Source organism: Petromyzon marinus (genome assembly GCF_048934315.1).
Source record: "Petromyzon marinus isolate PM22_M1 ecotype Great Lakes invasive population chromosome 67 unlocalized genomic scaffold, UKy_Petmar_22M1.pri1.0 chr67_unloc.6, whole genome shotgun sequence".
Lineage (NCBI taxonomy): Eukaryota > Metazoa > Chordata > Hyperoartia > Petromyzontiformes > Petromyzontidae > Petromyzon > Petromyzon marinus.
The window spans coordinates 191,533-212,269 of NW_027422596.1; the positions used below are offsets into that span (position 1 = coordinate 191,533).

Here is a 20,737-nt window from a genome sequence, read left to right on the forward strand (position 1 = left end):
ACTGCACTACACTGCACTACACAGGGTGACACTGCACTACACTGCACTACACTGCACTACACAGGGTGACACTGCACTACACTGCACTATACAGGGTGGCACTGCACTACACTGCACTACACAGGGTGACACTGCACTACACTGCACTACACTGCACTATACAGGGTGACACTGCACTACACTGCACTATACAGGGTGACACTGCACTACACTGCACTACACAGGGTGACACTGCACTACACTGCACTACACAGGGTGACACTGCACTACACAGGGTGACACTGCACTACACTGCACTATACAGGGTGACACTGCACTACACTGCACTACACAGGGTGACACTGCACTACACTGCACTACACAGGGTGGCACTGCACTACACTGCACTACACAGGGTGACACTGCACTACACTGCACTATACAGGGTGACACTGCACTACACTGCACTATACAGGGTGACACTGCACTACACTGCACTACACAGGGTGACACTGCACTACACTGCACTACACAGGGTGGCACTGCACTACACTGCACTACACAGGGTGACACTGCACTACACTGCACTATACGGGGTGACACTGCACTACACTGCACTACACTGCACTACACAGGGTGACACTGCACTACACTGCACTACACAGGGTGACACTGCACTACACTGCACTACACAGGGTGACACTGCACTACACTGCACTATACGGGGTGACACTGCACTACACTGCACTACACTGCACTACACAGGGTGACACTGCACTACACTGCACTACACAGGGTGACACTGCACTACACTGCACTACACAGGGTGACACTGCACTACACTGCACTATACAGGGTGACACTGCACTACACTGCACTACACAGGGTGACACTGCACTACACTGCACTACACAGGGTGACACTGCACTACACTGCACTACACAGGGTGACACTGCACTACACTGCACTATACAGGGTGACACTGCACTACACTGCACTACACTGCACTATACTGTGTGGCACTGCACTACACTGCACTACACAGGGTGGCACTGCACTACACTGCACTACACAGGGTGACACTGCACTACACTGCACTATACAGGGTGGCACTCCACTACACTGCACTACACAGGGTGGCACTGCACTACACAGGGTGGCACTGCACTACACAGGGTGGCACTGCACTACACTGGACTACACAGGGTGGCACTGCACTACACTGCACTACACAGGGTGACACTGCACTACACTGCACTATACGGGGTGACACTGCACTACACTGCACTACACTGCACTACACAGGGTGACACTGCACTACACTGCACTACACAGGGTGGCACTGCACTACACTGCACTACACAGGGTGACACTGCACTACACTGCACTACACAGGGTGACACTGCACTACACTGCACTACACAGGGTGACACTGCACTACACTGCACTACACAGGGTGACACTGCACTACACTGCACTACACAGGGTGACACTGCACTACACTGCACTACACAGGGTGGCACTGCACTACACTGCACTATACAGGGTGACACTGCACTGCACTACACAGGGTGACACTGCACTACACTGCACTACACAGGGTGGCACTGCACTACACTGCACTACACAGGGCGGCACTGCACTACACTGCACTACACAGGGTGACACTGCACTATACTGCACTACACAGGGTGGCACTGCACTACACAGGGTGACACTGCACTACACTGCACTACACAGGGTGGCACTGCACTACACTGCACTACACAGGGTGACACTGTACTACACTGCACTACACAGGGTGACACTGCACTACACTGCACTACACAGGGTGGCACTGCACTATACTGCACTACACAGGGTGGCACCGCACTACACATGGTGACACTGCACTACACTGGGTGGCACTGCACTACACTGCACTACACAGGGTGACACTGCACTACACTGGGTGACACTGCACTACACTGCACTACACAGGGTGGCACTGCACTACACTGCACTACACAGGGTGGCACTGCAGTACACTGGATGACACTGCGGCGCAGCACTGCACTACACACTCTACTATACACTACACTATACACTACACTTACTACACGCTACACTACACTATACACTACACTTACTACACACCACACTACACACTCTACTATACACTATACTATACACTACACTTACTACACGATACCATAAAGTACACTACACTATACACTACAATATAATATACACTACACTATACACTGGAGGATACACTATCCTATAGACTACACTATACACTACATCATACACTACACTATACCATACCAGTGAACTCCTTATCAGTGTCCAACCTTATTACGGACCAATTAAGACCGTACTGGTCACCCCCGTGCCCTTATAAATCTCAACGTTCATCCTACAAAGTCCCATCACAAGGGGGAAACACAAACAAATATAAAACAAATATTGCATGTGTTGAGGTGCAAATGACGACTCGGTGGCCGATCTTCGTGTAAGGGTTTACATCTGTTATTTATTAAGGGTTTAAGTAACTTCCCCAGGGGTAGGGGTTCTACACTAGGTCCTTCACCCGGACCTTCACTCTGTCTGTTCCTTAGCTCGGCTAGCTCCAGGGATCTCTCCCTCGAGTCGGATCGGGGGATCAGCCAACACCGACCGACCGGGGAGAGCAGCCACTTCATATCGCTACCGCCGGCCTCTCTCCAGACTCCTTGAGCCCTACCCCGGGCTGGCTCTTCAACCGTTCACCTTGCCGGGCTCCCACAGTCACCCCGCTTTCGTCACGGGGTCCCCCCTAAGTTCCTAGGGGAGACACGACGTCATCGCCCCGCCCAGCGCGCGTGACGTCGCTTCCCATGCCGTCATCGCACCGGAAGGCGCGCGTGACGTAACGTCCCCGTACTACTCCTCTACATTACCCCCCCCTCCCCCCCCGTGAAAAAAAAATCAGCCGACCCGGCTGTGAACAATACGAAAGCGGAGCCCGGCAACCCGGACGGACAGGAAGACATTAACAGAACACCTGAGCCAGGACCGCCCCAATGCCCATGAAGCTGGCGCCGGTGTCCAGAAGAAAGGGTTTGGAAAAGTCAGGGTAACCCAAGGAGGGCGCACCCGCCAAGGATGTGCGAAGCGCAACAAAGGCTGCTTCCTCCTCTACGCCCCAGCGAAACTTTCGGCCTTTGGCGGAGAGCGCGTGCAGTGGCTTCGCTACCGTCGCAAAATTGCGCACAAAACCGGCGACAGCACGACGCCAAGCCGACAAAGCTACGCACCTCAGCGACGAGACGTGGGAGTCGGCCACGTCCGGACACAAGCTGTCTTTTCCGGATCCATGGCGGCACCTGACGCACTAAACAATACGTTAACAAATGCTTCACCGATGTTTGTAACAAATGACATTTCTGGGGTTTAAATTTCAAGCCCGCGGCGCACACTTTGACGAACATCGACTCAAGACGTTGCAAGTGCCCGTCAAACGCACGGCCGAAGACAATAACGTAGTCCAAGTAAATCAAACAAGACTGCCACTGCAGCCCCGCCAAGACCATCTCCATGAGATGCTGGAAGGTGGCCGGGGCCGAATGGAGACCCATAGGAAGCCGATTAAATTGGAACAGCCCCTGGGGTGTGCGGAACGCTGTCTTGGGTCTAGAGGCCTCGTCGAGTGGCAATTGCCAGAAAGCCTGAGGGCAAGTCTAGGGTCGGAAAGAACGGCGCACCCGAGAGGGCGTCCAGGGAATCGTCCATGCGAGGCAATGGATATGCTTCAGCCACCGAGATCTTCTTTAATTTACGGAAATCGATGCAGAACCGGAGACTCCCATCCCGTTTCTTGACGAGCACAATGGGGGCACCCCAAGGGCTAGCGGATGGGGAGATAATGTCCGCTGGCAACATCTCGTCGACGGCCAAGTGGACATGATCTTATTCCGCCGGGCTGAAGCGGTGCGAATTTAGCCGAGTAAGGGGGCGAATCGCCCGTGTCTATGTGATGTCCCAAAAGAGTCGTGCGACCGATATCGAATTTACTCTGACTGAACACATCGGTGAACCTCTCGATGAGTGTGCGGAGCCGCTGGCGCTCCTCGGAGGACAACAAGACACTCTCGTGACGCAGCACATCGATCCCACGACGCGTCGGTCCCCCCATCGTGCATCACCACCCGCCACAACACTTCCAGCCGGCCTGGCGTCATCGGGTGGAGGAAGCCGGGGTTGCGTGCGCCAAAACGGTGCCGGCCGGAACCACGAACGGCGAAGGCCCCGAATTGAGGACCTGCAAAAAGGGGTCCTGGTCTCCTGACATGGCCGTCAAGGCGCCTACCAACCCGGTCGACCTTGTAAAGTAATTGGAGGGAGACTAAAGGATGCCCGTCTCCGGGGGGGGTCTGCACAGCCTGAGGGGTAGCAGAATTTTTGTGACCCCGGCGGAATGGTCACGGACACCTTATTCAAGGCCCGCACACTGGCGGCAAGGGGGGACAAACCGGTGGGAGACTGCAGGAAGTGCAACCGACGGCCCGGTGGCATTTCCACACAACCCTGGTCCACGAGAATCCGACTGGGCGTCTTGGCCAAGAAGTCGGTCCCCAAGAGGCATGGCACTGCCAGAGCCTTGGAAACTAAAATGGGCCCTTCCAATTGGATCTCGCCAAATTCTGGCCCAAAAGGCCCAAACTGCCGCCATTTGCGACAACGCAAAGCCCCCCTGGACCGGCCGCAACGGACCAACGTTGCGTGGTAACAACCCCAAAAAACACTCGGATATAACAAGTGGCAGACGCCCCCGTGTACAACCAAATTCCGCGCTCCAACACCCCGCACGTACCCAGCCACCGCAGAGGACCCGGCCGCGGCCACCACAACGCGACGCGCGAGCGCATCGACACAGAGGCATTGGGCCTCTGTGGTTTCTTGTGATTGTTGTTGTTTCGATGTAAAGCTTTCGTGACTGCAAGGATTCATCTTCTTTGGTACGTAAACCCCCTTTGTCAAGGTGCCTCACTTCTCTAAACCAGCTTGAAAAAAGACGCCACGAATCTTGGCAACGTTCATTGAGGCTCTGTCGTCCCGACAGGTCTGTTCCTTTCACCTGAAGAAGGCCACTTGTGTTGCAGCCGAAACGTCGTGAGAATTTTATTGTGTTATTTTGATCTATTAATTTATTATTTTATTCTCATTCTACGTGACTTTACCGAGAGAACCAAAGAAGATTGTTGTTGTTGTTTGACTTGCATCCCACTGGGATTATTTGCACAGAAGCGTTGTTGGTGTACGGTGCTTTTTTCAGGAATATTTTGCCGGTTTTTTTTTCCATGGATTTTCTGTTTTGCACACAGTCACACATAGTCACTTTAAGATGTTTTTCTTGTTCGTGTTTTTGTTTTTTTGTTTGTTGTGGTTGCACCCGATTCAAGAGCCGGATGGCTCACAGGGCTATACCAAAATAAATAAACCGAAACTGAAAGTGCGTGTCTAAGTTGTGTCTCTCTGCTTGTGCGTCTGTCTGTGGTGTCTCCGTGTCTGCGATTTGTCTCCCTCTCAAATTTAGTTCTACCTGATGACGGTTGCTTGTGTTGCAACCGAAACGGCGTATTCTATTATTTAATTTATTTTCTTTCTACGTGACTTTACCGAAAGAACCAAAGAGAACAATTTTTAATGTTGTGGCTTTACTCTCCAACACGATTGTAAATGTTGTGGGTTTACCACAATTGTAAATGTCGTGAGCTTACTCTCCAACTCAATTGTAAATGTTGTGGGTTTACTCTCCAACACAATTGTAAATGTTGTGGGTTTACCACAATTGTAAATGTCGTGAGCTTACTCTCCAACTCAATTGTAAATGTTGTGGGTTTACTCTCCAACACGATTGTAAATGTTGTGGGTTTACCACAATTGTAAATGTCGTGAGCTTACTCTCCAACTCAATTGTAAATGTTGTGGGTTTACTCTCCAACACAATTGTAAATGTTGTGGGTTTACCACAATTGTAAATGTTGCGGGTTTACTCTCCATCTCAATTGTAAATGTTGTGGGTTTACTCTCCAACACACAATTGTAAATGTTGTGGCTTTAGTCTCCAACACACAACCGGTGGTGCTGTACCAGTCACGAATGGGCCACATTCTGTTTACGTGACAAACCCCGTTACTAAATTGGCTGCGTCGGGTGGTGGCGGGTTTAACGACAAACACTTATATAGGGTGCTTTAAAAAAATGTTAACACTTACATGGGACTATCGTTTTTTCATGGAAAGAACGACGGATAATTACTACACTGTGAACATGCCAATAAATCAGTTTAACACGTAGAAGGCTTTGCGACCAATATTATTCATAATAAAGGTTTTTGGGTTAGATCGCGTTATTTATAAATGTGTCGTAACCCTCCACCACCAGACACGGCCAAACAGTAAAAAAATGTCAATTTAAAGCTTTCGTGACTGCAGGGATTCATATTCTTGGTTCTTTCGGTAAAGTCACCACGTTAGAAGGGAAACAATAAAATAATAAAAATATAAAACAATAAAATTCTCACGACATTTCGACTGCAACACAAGCAATCATCATCAGGTGTGAAAACCACAGCAAAACAGAGGTTCTTTGCAAGCCATCTGGCTACCATGAGAGATTCGTTCATGAGGCTATCCACATATACAAAACACAGAGACAATTTCAACCGAGAAGATGGATTGTGGCTTAGCAATCATTGGAAGGATTTGATAAACCATTTCGGGTCTTAATTGATTGTTCACGCTTACGGTGGCTTTCAGACCGCATCCATTATTTTCGTCTCCCCCCTCCTCTTTCCCGAACATAGATGGACTCGTCCATCTTAATGAACTGCCAAATCGCTCTCCGTGGTGCTAACGTTAAAAAAACCCGCCACTTTTTTTCAAATTTTCTCGCTGTGCTTTTCACACCTGATGATGATTGCTTGTGTTGCAGTCGAAACGTCGTGAGAATTTTATTGTTTTATATTTTTATTATTTTATTGTTTCCCTTCTACGTGGTGACTTTACTGAAAAAAACAAGAATCTAGTAAAAAAATGTGTCACATTTACAAAAGACAAACGTGACACATTTTTTTTACTGTTTGGCCGTGTCGGGTGGTGGAGGGTTGCGACACATTCATAAATAACGCGATCTAACCCAAAAACCTTTATAATGAATGAGCTGTACTACCCGGCTTTGCGCGGGACTCGGATTCACCACACACGGCCGCCTTTGTCTCCCCAGTGGCGATGTTGACACACCACAGCAGTTACTCGTTTGAGGCTGAGTCGACCTAGGGGAGGCCCAGGAGCGGTTGAAATAATCGTCACCGGTGGTGGTCGTGAGCGGGAATCGAACTCGGGTCGCCAGGTTCGTAGCGCAGCGTAGCGCTAACCGCTACACTACAATGCGTTACTCTTCCACACACACACACACAGACACACACAGACACACACACAGACACACAGACAGACACACACAGACACATACACACAGACACACACACAGACATACACAGCGCGCTAACCACTACACTACAAAGCGTTACTCTTCCACACACACACAGACACACACAGACACACATACACAGACACACACACACAGACACATACACACACACAGACATACACAGCGCGCTAACCACTACACTACAATGCGTTACGCTTCCAGACACACACACACACAGATACACACAGACATACACACACAGACACACACAGACAATGCTAACCACTACACTACAATGCGTTACGCTTCCACACACACAGACACACACACAGACACACACATAGACACACACACAGACACACACATAGACACACACACAGACACAGACACACACACAGACAACGCTAACCGCTACACTACAATGCGTTACTCTTCCACACACACACACAGACACACACAGACACACACACACAGACACACACACAGACAACGCTAACCACTACACTAGAATAGGTTACGCTTCCACGTGTGAGGGTCACGTGACAGATTTGACGTCACAGCTCACTTTGCCGTGCAAAAAGAAATATGCATTATTGAGCTCCCCCCTTCCCCCCCCCAAGAAAAGTTTATTTTTCTAATTTCTGCATGGTGTACAGTCTGGAAAGTACCCACATGGCAAATCTCAAGTTTGTTGCATGTCGGGAAGTACGCTGAACATTTTGAACAGACACACACAATCACCGCTTTGCCTTTTATATATATGGAGATGATAACAAATGTATGTTAACAGAGCCCGGAGGCACAACACTTATTGTGGTGTCTGTTGCAAAATTCTCAGAAGTGTTAAACCCCCCCGCCCCGCCCCATGTGTTTTGAAGCGCCCCTATTGTTTTACAGGGTCTGACCCTAAAAAATCTCACATGGAATCAAAATTGCCGTGCCTCTGCACCGATTGGGCCGAATTTACCCACGTGATCATAAAAACCTTGCACACGCTTTCGGCGGGAAAAAAAATAATAATTTATGGCTTTGCGGCTGCTACGATTGGCCGACCGCGAGCACGTGACCACCCACCTGCATTGCACCGCTCGCGAATTGCATTGATTTGATTGGCTCAAGAGGGGGAACCCGTCACTGGCGCCGGAGTGCCGATTGGCCCGACGCGGGGTTGATTGACGGGGGATATTGCCCCGAGACTAACATTGCCCCTAGACTAACATTGCCTCTAGACTAACATTTCCCATAGACTAACATTGCCCCGAGACTAACATTGCCCATAAACTAACATTGCCCATATACTAACATTGCCCATATACTAACATTGCCCATAGACTAACATTGCCCCTAGACTAACATTGCCCATATACTAACATTGCCCCTAGACTAACATTGCCTCTAGACTAACATTGCCCCTAGACTAAGATTGCCCATAGACTAACATTGCCCCTAGACTAACATTGCCCATATACTAACATTGCCCCTAGACTAACATTGCCCCTAGACAAACATTGCCCATAGACTAACATTGCCCATATACTAACATTGCCTCTAGACTAACATTGCCCATATACTAACATTGCCCATAGACTAACATTGCCCCTAGACTAAAATTGTCTCTAGACTAACATTGCCCATATACTAACATTGCCCCTAGACTAACATTGCCTCTAGACTAACATTGCCCATATACTAACATTGCCCATAGACTAACATTGCCCATATACTAACATTGCCTCTAGACTAACATTGCCCATATACTAACATTGCCCATAGACTAGCATTGCCCCTAGACCAACATTGCCCATATACTAACATTGCCCAGAGACTAACATTGCCCCTAGACTAACATTGCCTCTAGACTAACATTGCCCATATACTAACATTGCCCATAGAGTAGCATTGCCCATAGACTAACATTGCCCCTAGACTAACATTGCCCATATACTAACATTGCCCATAGCCTAACATTGCCCCTAGATTAACATTGCCCCCAGACTAACATTGCCCATATACTAACATTGCCTATAGACTAACATTGCCCATAGACGAACATTGCCCCTAGACTAACATTGCCCATATACTAACATTGCCTCTAGACTAACATTGCCTCTAGACTAAAATTTCCCATATATTAACATTGCCTCGAGACTATCATTGCCCATATACTAACATTGCCCATAGACTAACATTGCCCCTAGACTAAAATTGTCTCTAGACTAACATTGCCCATATACTAACATTGCCCCTAGACTATCATTGCCTCTAGACTAACATTGCCCATATACTAACATTGCCCATAGACTAACATTGCCCATATACTAACATTGCCTCTAGACTAACATTGCCCATATACTAACATTGCCCATAGACTAACATTGCCCCTAGACCAACATTGCCCATATACTAACATTACCCAGAGACTAACATTGCCCCTAGACGAACATTGCCTCTAGACTAACATTGCCCATATACTAACATTGCCCATAGAGTAGCATTGCCCATAGACTAACATTGCCCCTAGACTAACATTGCCCATATACTAACATTGCCCATAGCCTAACATTGCCCCTAGATTAACATTGCCCCTAGACTAACATTGCCCATATACTAACATTGCCCATAAACTAACATTGCCCATAGACGAACATTGCCCCTAGACTAACATTGCCCATATACTAACATTGCCTCTAGACTAACATTGCCTCTAGACTAAAATTGCCCATATATTAACATTGCCTCGAGACTATCATTGCCCATATACTAACATTGCTCCTAGACTAACATTACCCCTAGATTAACACTGCCCATATACTATCATTACCCCTAGCCTAACATAGCCTCTAGACTAGCATTGCCCATATAGTAACATTGCCCCTAGACGAACATTGCCCATCGACTAACATTGCCCCTAGACTAACATTGCCCCTAAACTAGCATTACCCCTAGACTAACACTGCCCATATACTATCATTGCCCATAGACTAACATTGCCCCTAGACTAACATTGCCCATAGACCTTAATTGCCCATAGACTAACATTGCCCCTAGATTAACATTGCCCATAGACTAACATTGCCCATAGACTAACATTGCCCATAGACGAACATTGCCCCTAGACTAACATTGCCCATATACTAACATTGCCTCTAGACTAACATTGCCTCTAGACTAAAATTGCCCATATATTAACATTGCCTCGAGACTATCATTGCCCATATACTAACATTGCCCCTAAACTAGCATTACCCCTAGACTAACACTGCCCATATACTATCATTATCCCTAGACTAACATTGCCTCTTGACTAACATTGCCCAAATACTAACATTGCCCCTAGACTAACACTGCCCGTAGACTAACATTGCCCATACACTAACATTGCCCCTAGACTAACATTGCACATAGACTAACATTGCCCATAGACTAACATTGCCCCTAGATTAACATTGCCCATAGACTAACATTGCCCCTAGACTAACATTTCCCATATACTAACATTGCCCATAGACTAACATTGCCCCTAGACTAACATTGCCCACAGACTAACATTGCCCCTAGACTAACATTGCCTATATACTATCATTGCCCATAGACTAACATTGCCCCTAGACTAACATTGCCCATAGACCTTAATTGCCCATAGACTAACATTGCCCCTAGATTAACATTGCCCATAGACTAACATTGCCCCTAGACTAACATTGCCCATATACTAACATTGCCCATAGACTAACATTGCCTATAGACTAACATTGCCCACAGACTAACATTGCCCCTAGACTAACATTGCCTATATACTATCATTGCCCATAGACTAACATTGCCCCTAGACTAACATTGCCCATAGACTAACATTGCCCATAGACTAACATTGCCCATATACTAACATTGCCCCTCGACTAACATTTCCCATCGACTGGCATTGCCCCTCAACTACCATTGCCCATATACTAACATTGCCCCTAGACTAACATTGCCCCTAGACTAACATTGCCCAATCATCCAGCAGTGGAATGAGCACGCCTGTTGCTGTGCCCCCCCACCACTCCCCCCCACTACTCCCCTCACTCCCCCCCCACCCCCCATTACTCCCCCCACCACTCCCCCCACCACTCCCCCCAGCACCCCACCACCACTCCCCCGAACCACTCCCCCCCCACCACTCCCCCCACTCTCCCCCCACCATTCCCCCCATCACTCCCCCCACCACTCCCCCCCACCACTTCACCCACTCCCCCCACCACTCCCCCCACTCTCCCCCCACCAGTTCCCCCCCCATCACTTCCCTAACTCCCCCCCACCACTCCCCCCCACCACTCCACCCACTTCCCCCACTCCCCCCACCACTCCCCCCACTCTCCCCCCACCAGTTCCCCCCATCACTCCCCCCACTCCCCCCCCACCACTCCACCCACTTCCCCCACTCCCCCCACCACTCCCCCCACTCTCCCCCCACCATTCCCCCCATCACTCCCCCACCACTCCCCCCCACCACTTCACCCACTTCCCCCACTCCCCCCACCACTCCCCCCACTCTCCCCCCACCAGTTCCCCCCCCCCATCACTTCCCTCACTCCCCCCCACCACTCCCTCCCACCACTCCACCCACTTCCCCCACTCCCCCCACCACTCCCCCCACTCTCCCCCCACCAGTTCCCCCCCCCCATCACTTCCCCCACTCCCCCCCACCACTCCCCCCACTCTCCCCCCACCAGTTCCCCCCCCCCCATCACTTCCCCCACTCCCCCCACTCTCCCCCCACCAGTTCCCCCCCATCACTTCCCCCACTCCCCCCCACCACTCCCCCCACTCTCCCCCCACCATTCCCCCCCATCACTCCCCCCACTCCCCCACACCACTCCACCCACTTCCCCTACCACTCCCCCCACCATTCCCCTCCCCATCACTCCCCCCACTCGCTCCCACTACTCCACCCACTCCCCCCCCCACTATTCCCCCCCCCACTCCACCCACTCCCCCCACCACTCTCCCCCCACCATTTCCCCCCCCCCATCACTCCCCCACTACCCCCCACCACCACTCCCTCCGCACTGATGGCCGCGTTGTCGGCCTCGCTGCGGTCTCTGACCGCCGTCACCTCGCGGCCACTGCTGCCGCTGCTGCGACCTCCCCCCCTCCTCCTCCTCCATCACCACCACCACATCCTCCACCGTCCTCAGCAACAACAACAACAGCAGCAGCACCAACAGCAGCAGCAGCGTGGGCACAAGCGATGGCTACGCGCCCACCTCGCACTTCAAGCACGCATGGAGCGCAAGGCCGGGAAGCCGCCGCCCCCGCTACGGTGAGCGGGGTAGCGGGGGAAGGTTTCAGGCAAGGGGCTAGGGCCCGTAGAGCACCCCCTGCCCTTAACTTTTGAATTAACGTCGGGCCTAATATCCCGCTGCGGTGAGCGGGGTGGCGGCGGAGGGTCAGGCAAGGGGCTAGGGCCCGTAGAGGTCACCCCTTAACGTTTGAATTAACGTCGGGCCTAATATCCCGCTACGGTGAGCGGGGTGGCGGGCAGTGGGGGGGGATTTCAGGCAAGGGGCTAGGGCCCGTAGAGGCCTCCCACCTTAACGTTTGAATTAACGTCGGGCCTAATATCGCGCTACGGTGAGCGGGGTGGCGGGCAGTGGGGGGGGGGGGATTTCAGGCAAGGGGCTAGGGCCCGTAGAGGCCTCCCACCTTAACGTTTGAATTAACGTCGGGCCTAATATCGCGCTACGGTGAGCGGGGTAGCGGGCAGTGGGGGGGGGGTTCAGGCAAGGGGCTAGGGCCCGTAGAGGCCTCCCACCTTAACGTTTGAATTAACGTCGGGCCTAATATCGTGCTACGGTGAGCGGGGTGGCGGGCAGTGGAGGGGGGGGGGGTGGCGGGCAGTGAGGGGGGGGGCGGGGATTTCAGGCAAGGGGCTAGGGCCCGTAGAGGCCTCCCACCTTAACGTTTGAATTAACGTCGAATGGTCCGCAGCCAGGACCGTGGTTGATTTTATTTGCGACCATACTTCACCAAACGTGGGCAAAGGACGCTGGACACGCGCGCGTGTAACCTGGGTCTCCCCTAGGTCGACCCGGCCACAAATGAGTTAACCTGATGGGGGCGGTGTGTAGCAAACATCGCCACCGGGGAGACAAAGGCGGCCGGGCGTGGTGGTGGTGCAAGTCCTATTACTTATTGGAATTTAATTGTCGTTATTATTATACATTTATTTAACTTAACAATTGTTGTACGATCGATTGTTCTATTTCAATTAAAACATTTTAATAAATGCATGTCGGAAGCAATTCATATTTTTTAAAGTTCCCACCCTTACATTGGAACATATAGAGAAGAGGTTCATATTTTGATGCTTGCATGTGGTAATGCTCCATCACCACGTGTTTTAAATCTATTACACGGTGAAAATTGAAACCAAAGCTTGACTTTTAACAAAAATTTAATCGCCAATCAAATCGCAATCACAAATCAAATCGCAATATCTGTCAGAAAAAAAATCGCAGTGAGAGATATTTCCCCCCCAAATCGTTCGGCACCTAGGAATCTGTCTCTCTCTCTGTGTGTGTGTGTAACCTTCGTCAAAGTCAGCACACGCACGCTTAGCCACGTGCCTACCGTGTTGTGCGCGTTCACGTATTCGCTTGTTCACACTCGACACTTTCTAATGTCAAACACATTCTCCTGCGGGAGGTAGCTGGTAGGAAACGTTGGGTTGCTGGGTCAATGGCCAGGGTCAACAACGGGCGGCACCACGTGGTGCATTCCGCACAATATGGCCGACTGTGAGGGCGGGCACAAGCCGGAGTGAGTAGGTTAAACGTTGAGTTTTATAAGGGGGGCACCACGGGGTGACCAGCCCCTCCCCACCCAGCCCCACCCCCCTCCCAGTCCCACTCAGCCCCACCCTCCCCACCCAGCCCCTCCCCACCCTCCCCACCCAGCCCCTCCCTACCCTCCCCTCCCCACCCAGCCCCTCCCTCCCCACCCGGCCCCTCCCTCCCCACCCGGCCCCTCCCTCCCCACCCGGCCCCTCCCTCCCCACCCGGCCCCTCCCTCCCCACCCAGCCCCTCCCTCCCCACCCTCCCCTCTCCACCTCCCATTTTTGGATGCACGACGGACGGACGGACACAATAATCCCCTGTGGTGCTGGTGTAACCAGGAGGTTCCTACCAGTATTAATTCAACAAACTACAACATCAGCTAGTTGCTCTTAAACTAGTCCTGAATATCTCCAAAACCAAGGTGCTATGCTTCTCACCAGGACTAAAGCAGGAAGTTATTTTTCCCCAATGACATTCCTTAAATAATTATCAAATAGAGCAAGTCAAGATCTATAAGTATCTTGGGGCCATCCTGGATTCAAAACTGAATTTTGAAGATCACATTGATTATATTGGTAAAAAGACAGAAATGAAAATTGGTTTTCTGTATCGACACAAGCATTGCTTCCCCCTTATGTTCCGTTTGGAATTGATAAAAGCTACCATACTGCCTCTACTTGACTACTGTGACATCGTGTATAAATCAGCCCCAAGTACTATACTGAAGAAGCTTGATTCCATCTATCACTCGGCCTTAAGATTTGCATTGAACTGCCCATATAGGACTCACCACTGTGATCTTTACATTGGGTCAAACTTAACATCTCTTAATGTTCGATGGCTTGTGCACTAGATCTTATTTATTCACGATGTACTTACAAAAAATTCCGAAGACTACCTACTGGATCTCCTCTCTGTTTCAAAGAACAAATTTGACCTCAGGTCTTCGCTCATTTACCAGCTTCACATTCCCTATTGCCGTACAAAAACCGGAGGAAGGGCCTTTGCTATTGATGCCCCCAGGGTCTGGAATGCTATTGCCAATAAACTGCAACTTGAATCACTACCTATGAGATCTTCACTCAAAACTGCTCTCGAAGAGTTGTACAACCCTAGCTGCCACTGCTATTCAGTGGCCTAAAATATGGCTCTAGATTTTGGTGTTATAATTTATTTATTTAGTTTATTGTAAAAAAATTCGGTCACAGTCCCTATGATCACTTACATTGCATTCATGGCTTTTATTTTGGTGATTTCGAAAAGTTTTTGTTTTGTTTTGGCCATGTTTTTGTTTATTGTAGTACGGAGTTAGACTGATGGCCTTAATCTTAGTTGTCTTGTGGTTGTTGTTGTTGTTATTTGACTTGCATCCCACTGGGATTTTTGCACACAGCGTTGGTGTACGGTGCTATTTCAGGAATATTTTGATATTTTTTTCCTGTATTTTCTGTTTGCACAGTCACACATAATCACATTAAGAGGGCTATACCAAATAAATGAACTACGAACTATGAAGCACCGCTCGTAAACGTCGCGATCTGTGTTCTCTTTACCGAAAGAAGCAACGGGGGATGGATTCCGGAAGTCACGAACGCTTTGAGCAGAAGATCGTGGGGCGGGCTACTCGCGGTGGACGTGCAAAAGCAAAACGCGTGGCTCTGATAACGCTGCGTAGCGAAAAAGATTAAAAATAAAAAAAATGTTTTGTCCCCTGGATGAAAAAAAGTGTTATTTTCCAATTGCTCATGCCTCAAAAGTAGGCGAGATGGCTTTGATTCCCCCCCACCACAAGCTTTGCTTCTGCGAGCAGGACGGTTGACATTTTGATAACGCGGTGTGCATTTGTGTCATTCCTTCCCTCCGCCACCGCCGCCACCACCACCACCACCGTCACCGCCACCACCACCGCCACCACCACCGCCACCATCACCGCCACCGCCCCCACCACCGCCACCACCACCACCACCGCCACCATCACCGCCACCATCACCGCCACCACCGCCGTCACCACCGCCGCCACCACCACCACCACCACCATCACCACCACCACCGCCACCACCGCCACCACCACCACCGCCGCCACCACCACCATCACCGCCACCACCGCCGCCACCACCACCACCGCCACGACCACCGCCACCGCGCAGACGCGAGCGTGACAACTTTGACCTGAGTGCCGAACTCGCGGCGCTCGCCTGCCGCTTGGGCGAGGAGCATCTGAGCCCCGGGCGGCTCGCCGCCGCCGTCCGTAGCCCCTGCTGCGACCGCGGCCGCGGCGGCCGTGGCGGCGAGAACCACGGCGAGCTGGCCGGGGACGGGGCCCGGTTGACCGCGGAAGTCCTCGACTCCGAGCTTGCCCGGGACTTCCCCCGGATGCCCGACGGGGGACGCGACGCCCTGAGGACGTTTCTGATGAGCGATGAGGTGAGGAGGAGGAGGAGGTTGGGTGGGGGGTGGGGGGTGGTGACGGTGGTGGTGGTGATTTGTTACAGTCTTGTTGCAGAGGGTTACTGCCACCGCGGGCACCACCACTGAGTCTCACCACCACCACCAAGTCTCACCACCACCACTACCACCTCCACTACCACCACCACCGTCATCACCACCACCACCAAGTCTCACCATCACCACCACCATCACCACCACCATCACCACCACCATCACCACCACCATCACCTTCACCACCACCACCACCAAGTCTCACCACCACCACTACCACCTCCACTACCACCACCACCACCAACACCACCACCAACACCAACACCACCAACCACCAACCACCACCACCAACCACCACCATCACCACCAACACCACTACCAACACCACCACCAACACCACCACCATCACCAAGTCTCACCACCACCACCATCACCACCACCAACACCAACACCACCACCAACACCAACACCACCAACCACCACCACCAAGTCTCACCACCACCACCCCCCCCCCCCCGTGTCTCCCCGCCCCCAGACGCTGAGTGGGGTGGCGAGGGCTCTGGGCTTGGCTCACCTGGTGCTGGCCGCCCGAGACCCCCCCCCTGACTCGGCGCTGGCTCGCTCGCTGCTCGCCATCGTGAGCCTCGTGAGAGCCAGCGGCGGTGAGAAGCGCACCACCAACTTCCTGCAGGTACTCACCACTCACCACTCATCGCTCACTACTCACCACTCCTCACACCACTCACACCACTCACACCACTCACCACTCACCACTCACACCACTCACTACTCACCACTCACACCACTCACACCACTCACCACTCACCGCTCACCACTCACACCACTCACCACTCACTACTCACCACTCACCACTCACCGCTCACCACTCACTACTCATACCACTCGCTACTCACCACTCACACCACTCACCACTCACTACTCACCACTCACCACTCCTCACCGCTCACTACTCACCACTCACCACTCACACCACTCACTACTCACTACTCACCACTCACCGCTCACCACTCCTCACTGCTCACCACTCACCACTCCTCACCACTCACCACTCACACCGCTCACCACTCACTACTCACACCACTCACCACTCACACCACTCACCACTCACCGCTCACCACTCCTCACTGCTCACCACTCCTCACCACTCACCACTCACACCACTCACCACTCACACCACTCACACCACTCACCACTCACACCACTCACTACTCACCACTCACCACTCACACCACTCACTACTCACTACTCACCACTCACTACTCACCACTCACCGCTCACCACTCCTCACCGCTCACCACTCACTACTCACTACTCACACCGCTCACTACTCACCACTCACCACTCCTCACCGCTCACCACTCACTACTCACTACTCACACCGTTCACTACTCACCACTCACCACTCACCGCTCACCACTCACCACTCCCTACTCACCACTCCCTACTCACCACTCACTACTCGCCACTCCTTACTCACTACTCACTACTCACCACTCACTACTCACCACTCACTCACCACTCGCTACTCACCACTCACTACTCATCACTCACCATTCGCTACTCACCGCTCGCTACTCACCACTCACTACTCACCACTCACAGCTCACCACTCCCTACTCACCACTCACTACTCACCACTCACCACTCACCATTCGCTACTCACCACTCACCACTCCCTACTCACCACTCCCTACTCACCACTCGCTACTCACCACTCCCTACTCACCACTCACTACTCACCACTCCCTACTCACCACTCGCTACTCACCACTCACAGCTCACCACTCCTTACTCACTACTCACTCCTCACTCCTCACTACTCACCACTCACTACTCACCGCTCACTACTCACCACTCACTACTCACCACTCACTACTCACTACTCACCGCTCACCACTCGCTACTCACCACTCACTACTCACCACTCACTACTCACCACTCACTACTCACCACTCACCCCTCATTACTCACCACTCACTACTCACCACTCACTACTCATCACTCACTACTCACCACTCACCCCTCATTACTCACCACTCCCTACTCACCACTCACTACTCACCACTCCCTACTCACCACTCACCACTCCTTACTCACCACTCACAGCTCACCACTCGCTACTCACCACTCACTACTCACCACTCCTTACTCCTTACTCACTACTCACAACTCACTCCTCACTACTCACCACTCACCACTCACTACTCACAGCTCACCACTCACTGCTCACCACTCACAGCTCACCACTCCCTACTCACCACACACCACTCACTACTCACCGCCACTACTCACCACTCACCACTCACAGCTCACCACTCACCACTCACTACTCACCGCTCACCACTCCCTACTCACCACTCACCACTCCTTACTCACTACTCACAACTCACTCCTCACTACTCACCACTCACAGCTCACCACTCCCTACTCACCACTCACCCCTCACTACTCACCACTCCTTACTCACCACTCACAGCTCACCACTCACCACTCACTACTCACCACTCCCTACTCACCACTCACCCCTCACTACTCACCTCTCGCTACTCACCACTCACTACTCACCACTCCTTACTCCTTACTCACTACTCACAACTCACTCCTCACTACTCACCACTCACCACTCACTACTCACAGCTCACCACTCACTGCTCACCACTCACAGCTCACCACTCCCTACTCACCACACACCACTCACTACTCACCGCCACTACTCACCACTCACCACTCACAGCTCACCACTCACCACTCACTACTCACCACTCACCACTCCCTACTTACCACTCACCACTCCTTACTCACTACTCACAACTCACTCCTCACCACTCACAGCTCACCACTCCCTACTCACCACTCACCCCTCACTACTCACCACTCCTTACTCACCACTCACAGCTCACCACTCACCACTCACTACTCACCACTCCCTACTCACCACTCACCCCTCACTACTCACCACTCGCTACTCACCACTCACCCCTCACTACTCACCACTCGCTACTCACCACTCACCACTCACCCCTCATTACTCACCACTCACTACTCACCACTCACCACTCACAGCTCACCACTCCCTACTCACCACTCACAGCTCACCACTCCCTACTCACCACTCACTACTCACCACTCCTTACTCCTTACTCACTACTCACAACTCACTCCTCCCTACTCACCACTCACTACTCACCACTCACCACTCACTACTCACCACTCCCTACTCACCACTCCTTACTCCCTACTCACCACCCCCCCACTCCCCCCACAGAGCTTCGTGCTACCCCAGCTGCTGTGTGGGGGTCGTGACCTCTTCTCGCTGTGGCCGGTGGGTGACCCCATGAGTCTCCTGCGCGAGGAGACGGAGCGCCGCTCACGAGCCCCTCCCGAGCCACGGCTCATCCGGAGCGCCGGGGCGGCCAGCGCCTTGCCCTGCTACCTGGTCGCTATCTACAGGTGGCCGGCCGTCTGGAACGCACCTGTCTCTGTCTGTCTGTCTGTCTCTGTGTCTGTGTGTGTGTCTGTGTGTGTGTCTGTGTGTCTCTATCTGTCTGTGTCTGTCTCTCTCTCTGTCTCTCTGTGTGTCTCTCTCTGTGTCTCTCTCAGTCTCTGTCTGTCTGTCTCTCTCTATCTCCTCTCTGTCTGTCTGTGTCTCTCTCTGTGTCTCTCTCTGTCTCTCTGTGTCTCTCTCTGTGTCTGTCTCTCTGTCTGTGTCTGTCTCTCTGTGTCTGTCTCTGTCTGTCTCTGTGTCTCTCTGTGTCTCTCTCTGTCTCTCTCTGTCTCTCTCTCTGTGTCTCTCTCTGTGTCTCTCTCAGTCTCTGTCTGTCTGTCTCTCTCTATCTCTCTCTGTCTGTCTGTGTCTCTCTGTCTCTCTCTCTCTGTGTCTCTCTCTGTCTCTCTGTGTCTCTCTCTGTGTCTGTCTCTCTGTCTGTGTCTGTCTCTCTGTGTCTGTCTGTGTCTGTCTCTGTCTGTCTCTGTCTGTCTGTCTCTCTCTGTCTCTCTCTGTCTCTCTCTCTATCTCTCTCTGTCT

At 51.8% G+C, this 20,737-nt stretch overlaps 1 protein-coding gene across 1 annotated transcript in view; it reads left to right on the plus strand.

Annotated features, from left to right (window-relative positions):
* The first annotated feature begins 12,448 nt into the window (after positions 1 to 12,448).
* MRPL44 (mitochondrial ribosomal protein L44) overlaps positions 12,449 to 20,737 on the plus strand; it is a 17,074-nt gene continuing 8,785 nt past the window's right edge. Inside the window, exons 1-4 of the mRNA XM_076058043.1 lie at positions 12,449 to 12,736; positions 16,401 to 16,677; positions 17,228 to 17,383; positions 19,979 to 20,163. Coding sequence (XP_075914158.1) covers positions 12,486 to 12,736; positions 16,401 to 16,677; positions 17,228 to 17,383; positions 19,979 to 20,163 — 869 coding nt within the window. The 5' untranslated portion in view covers positions 12,449 to 12,485. The remainder of the gene's footprint in view (positions 12,737 to 16,400; positions 16,678 to 17,227; positions 17,384 to 19,978; positions 20,164 to 20,737) is intronic.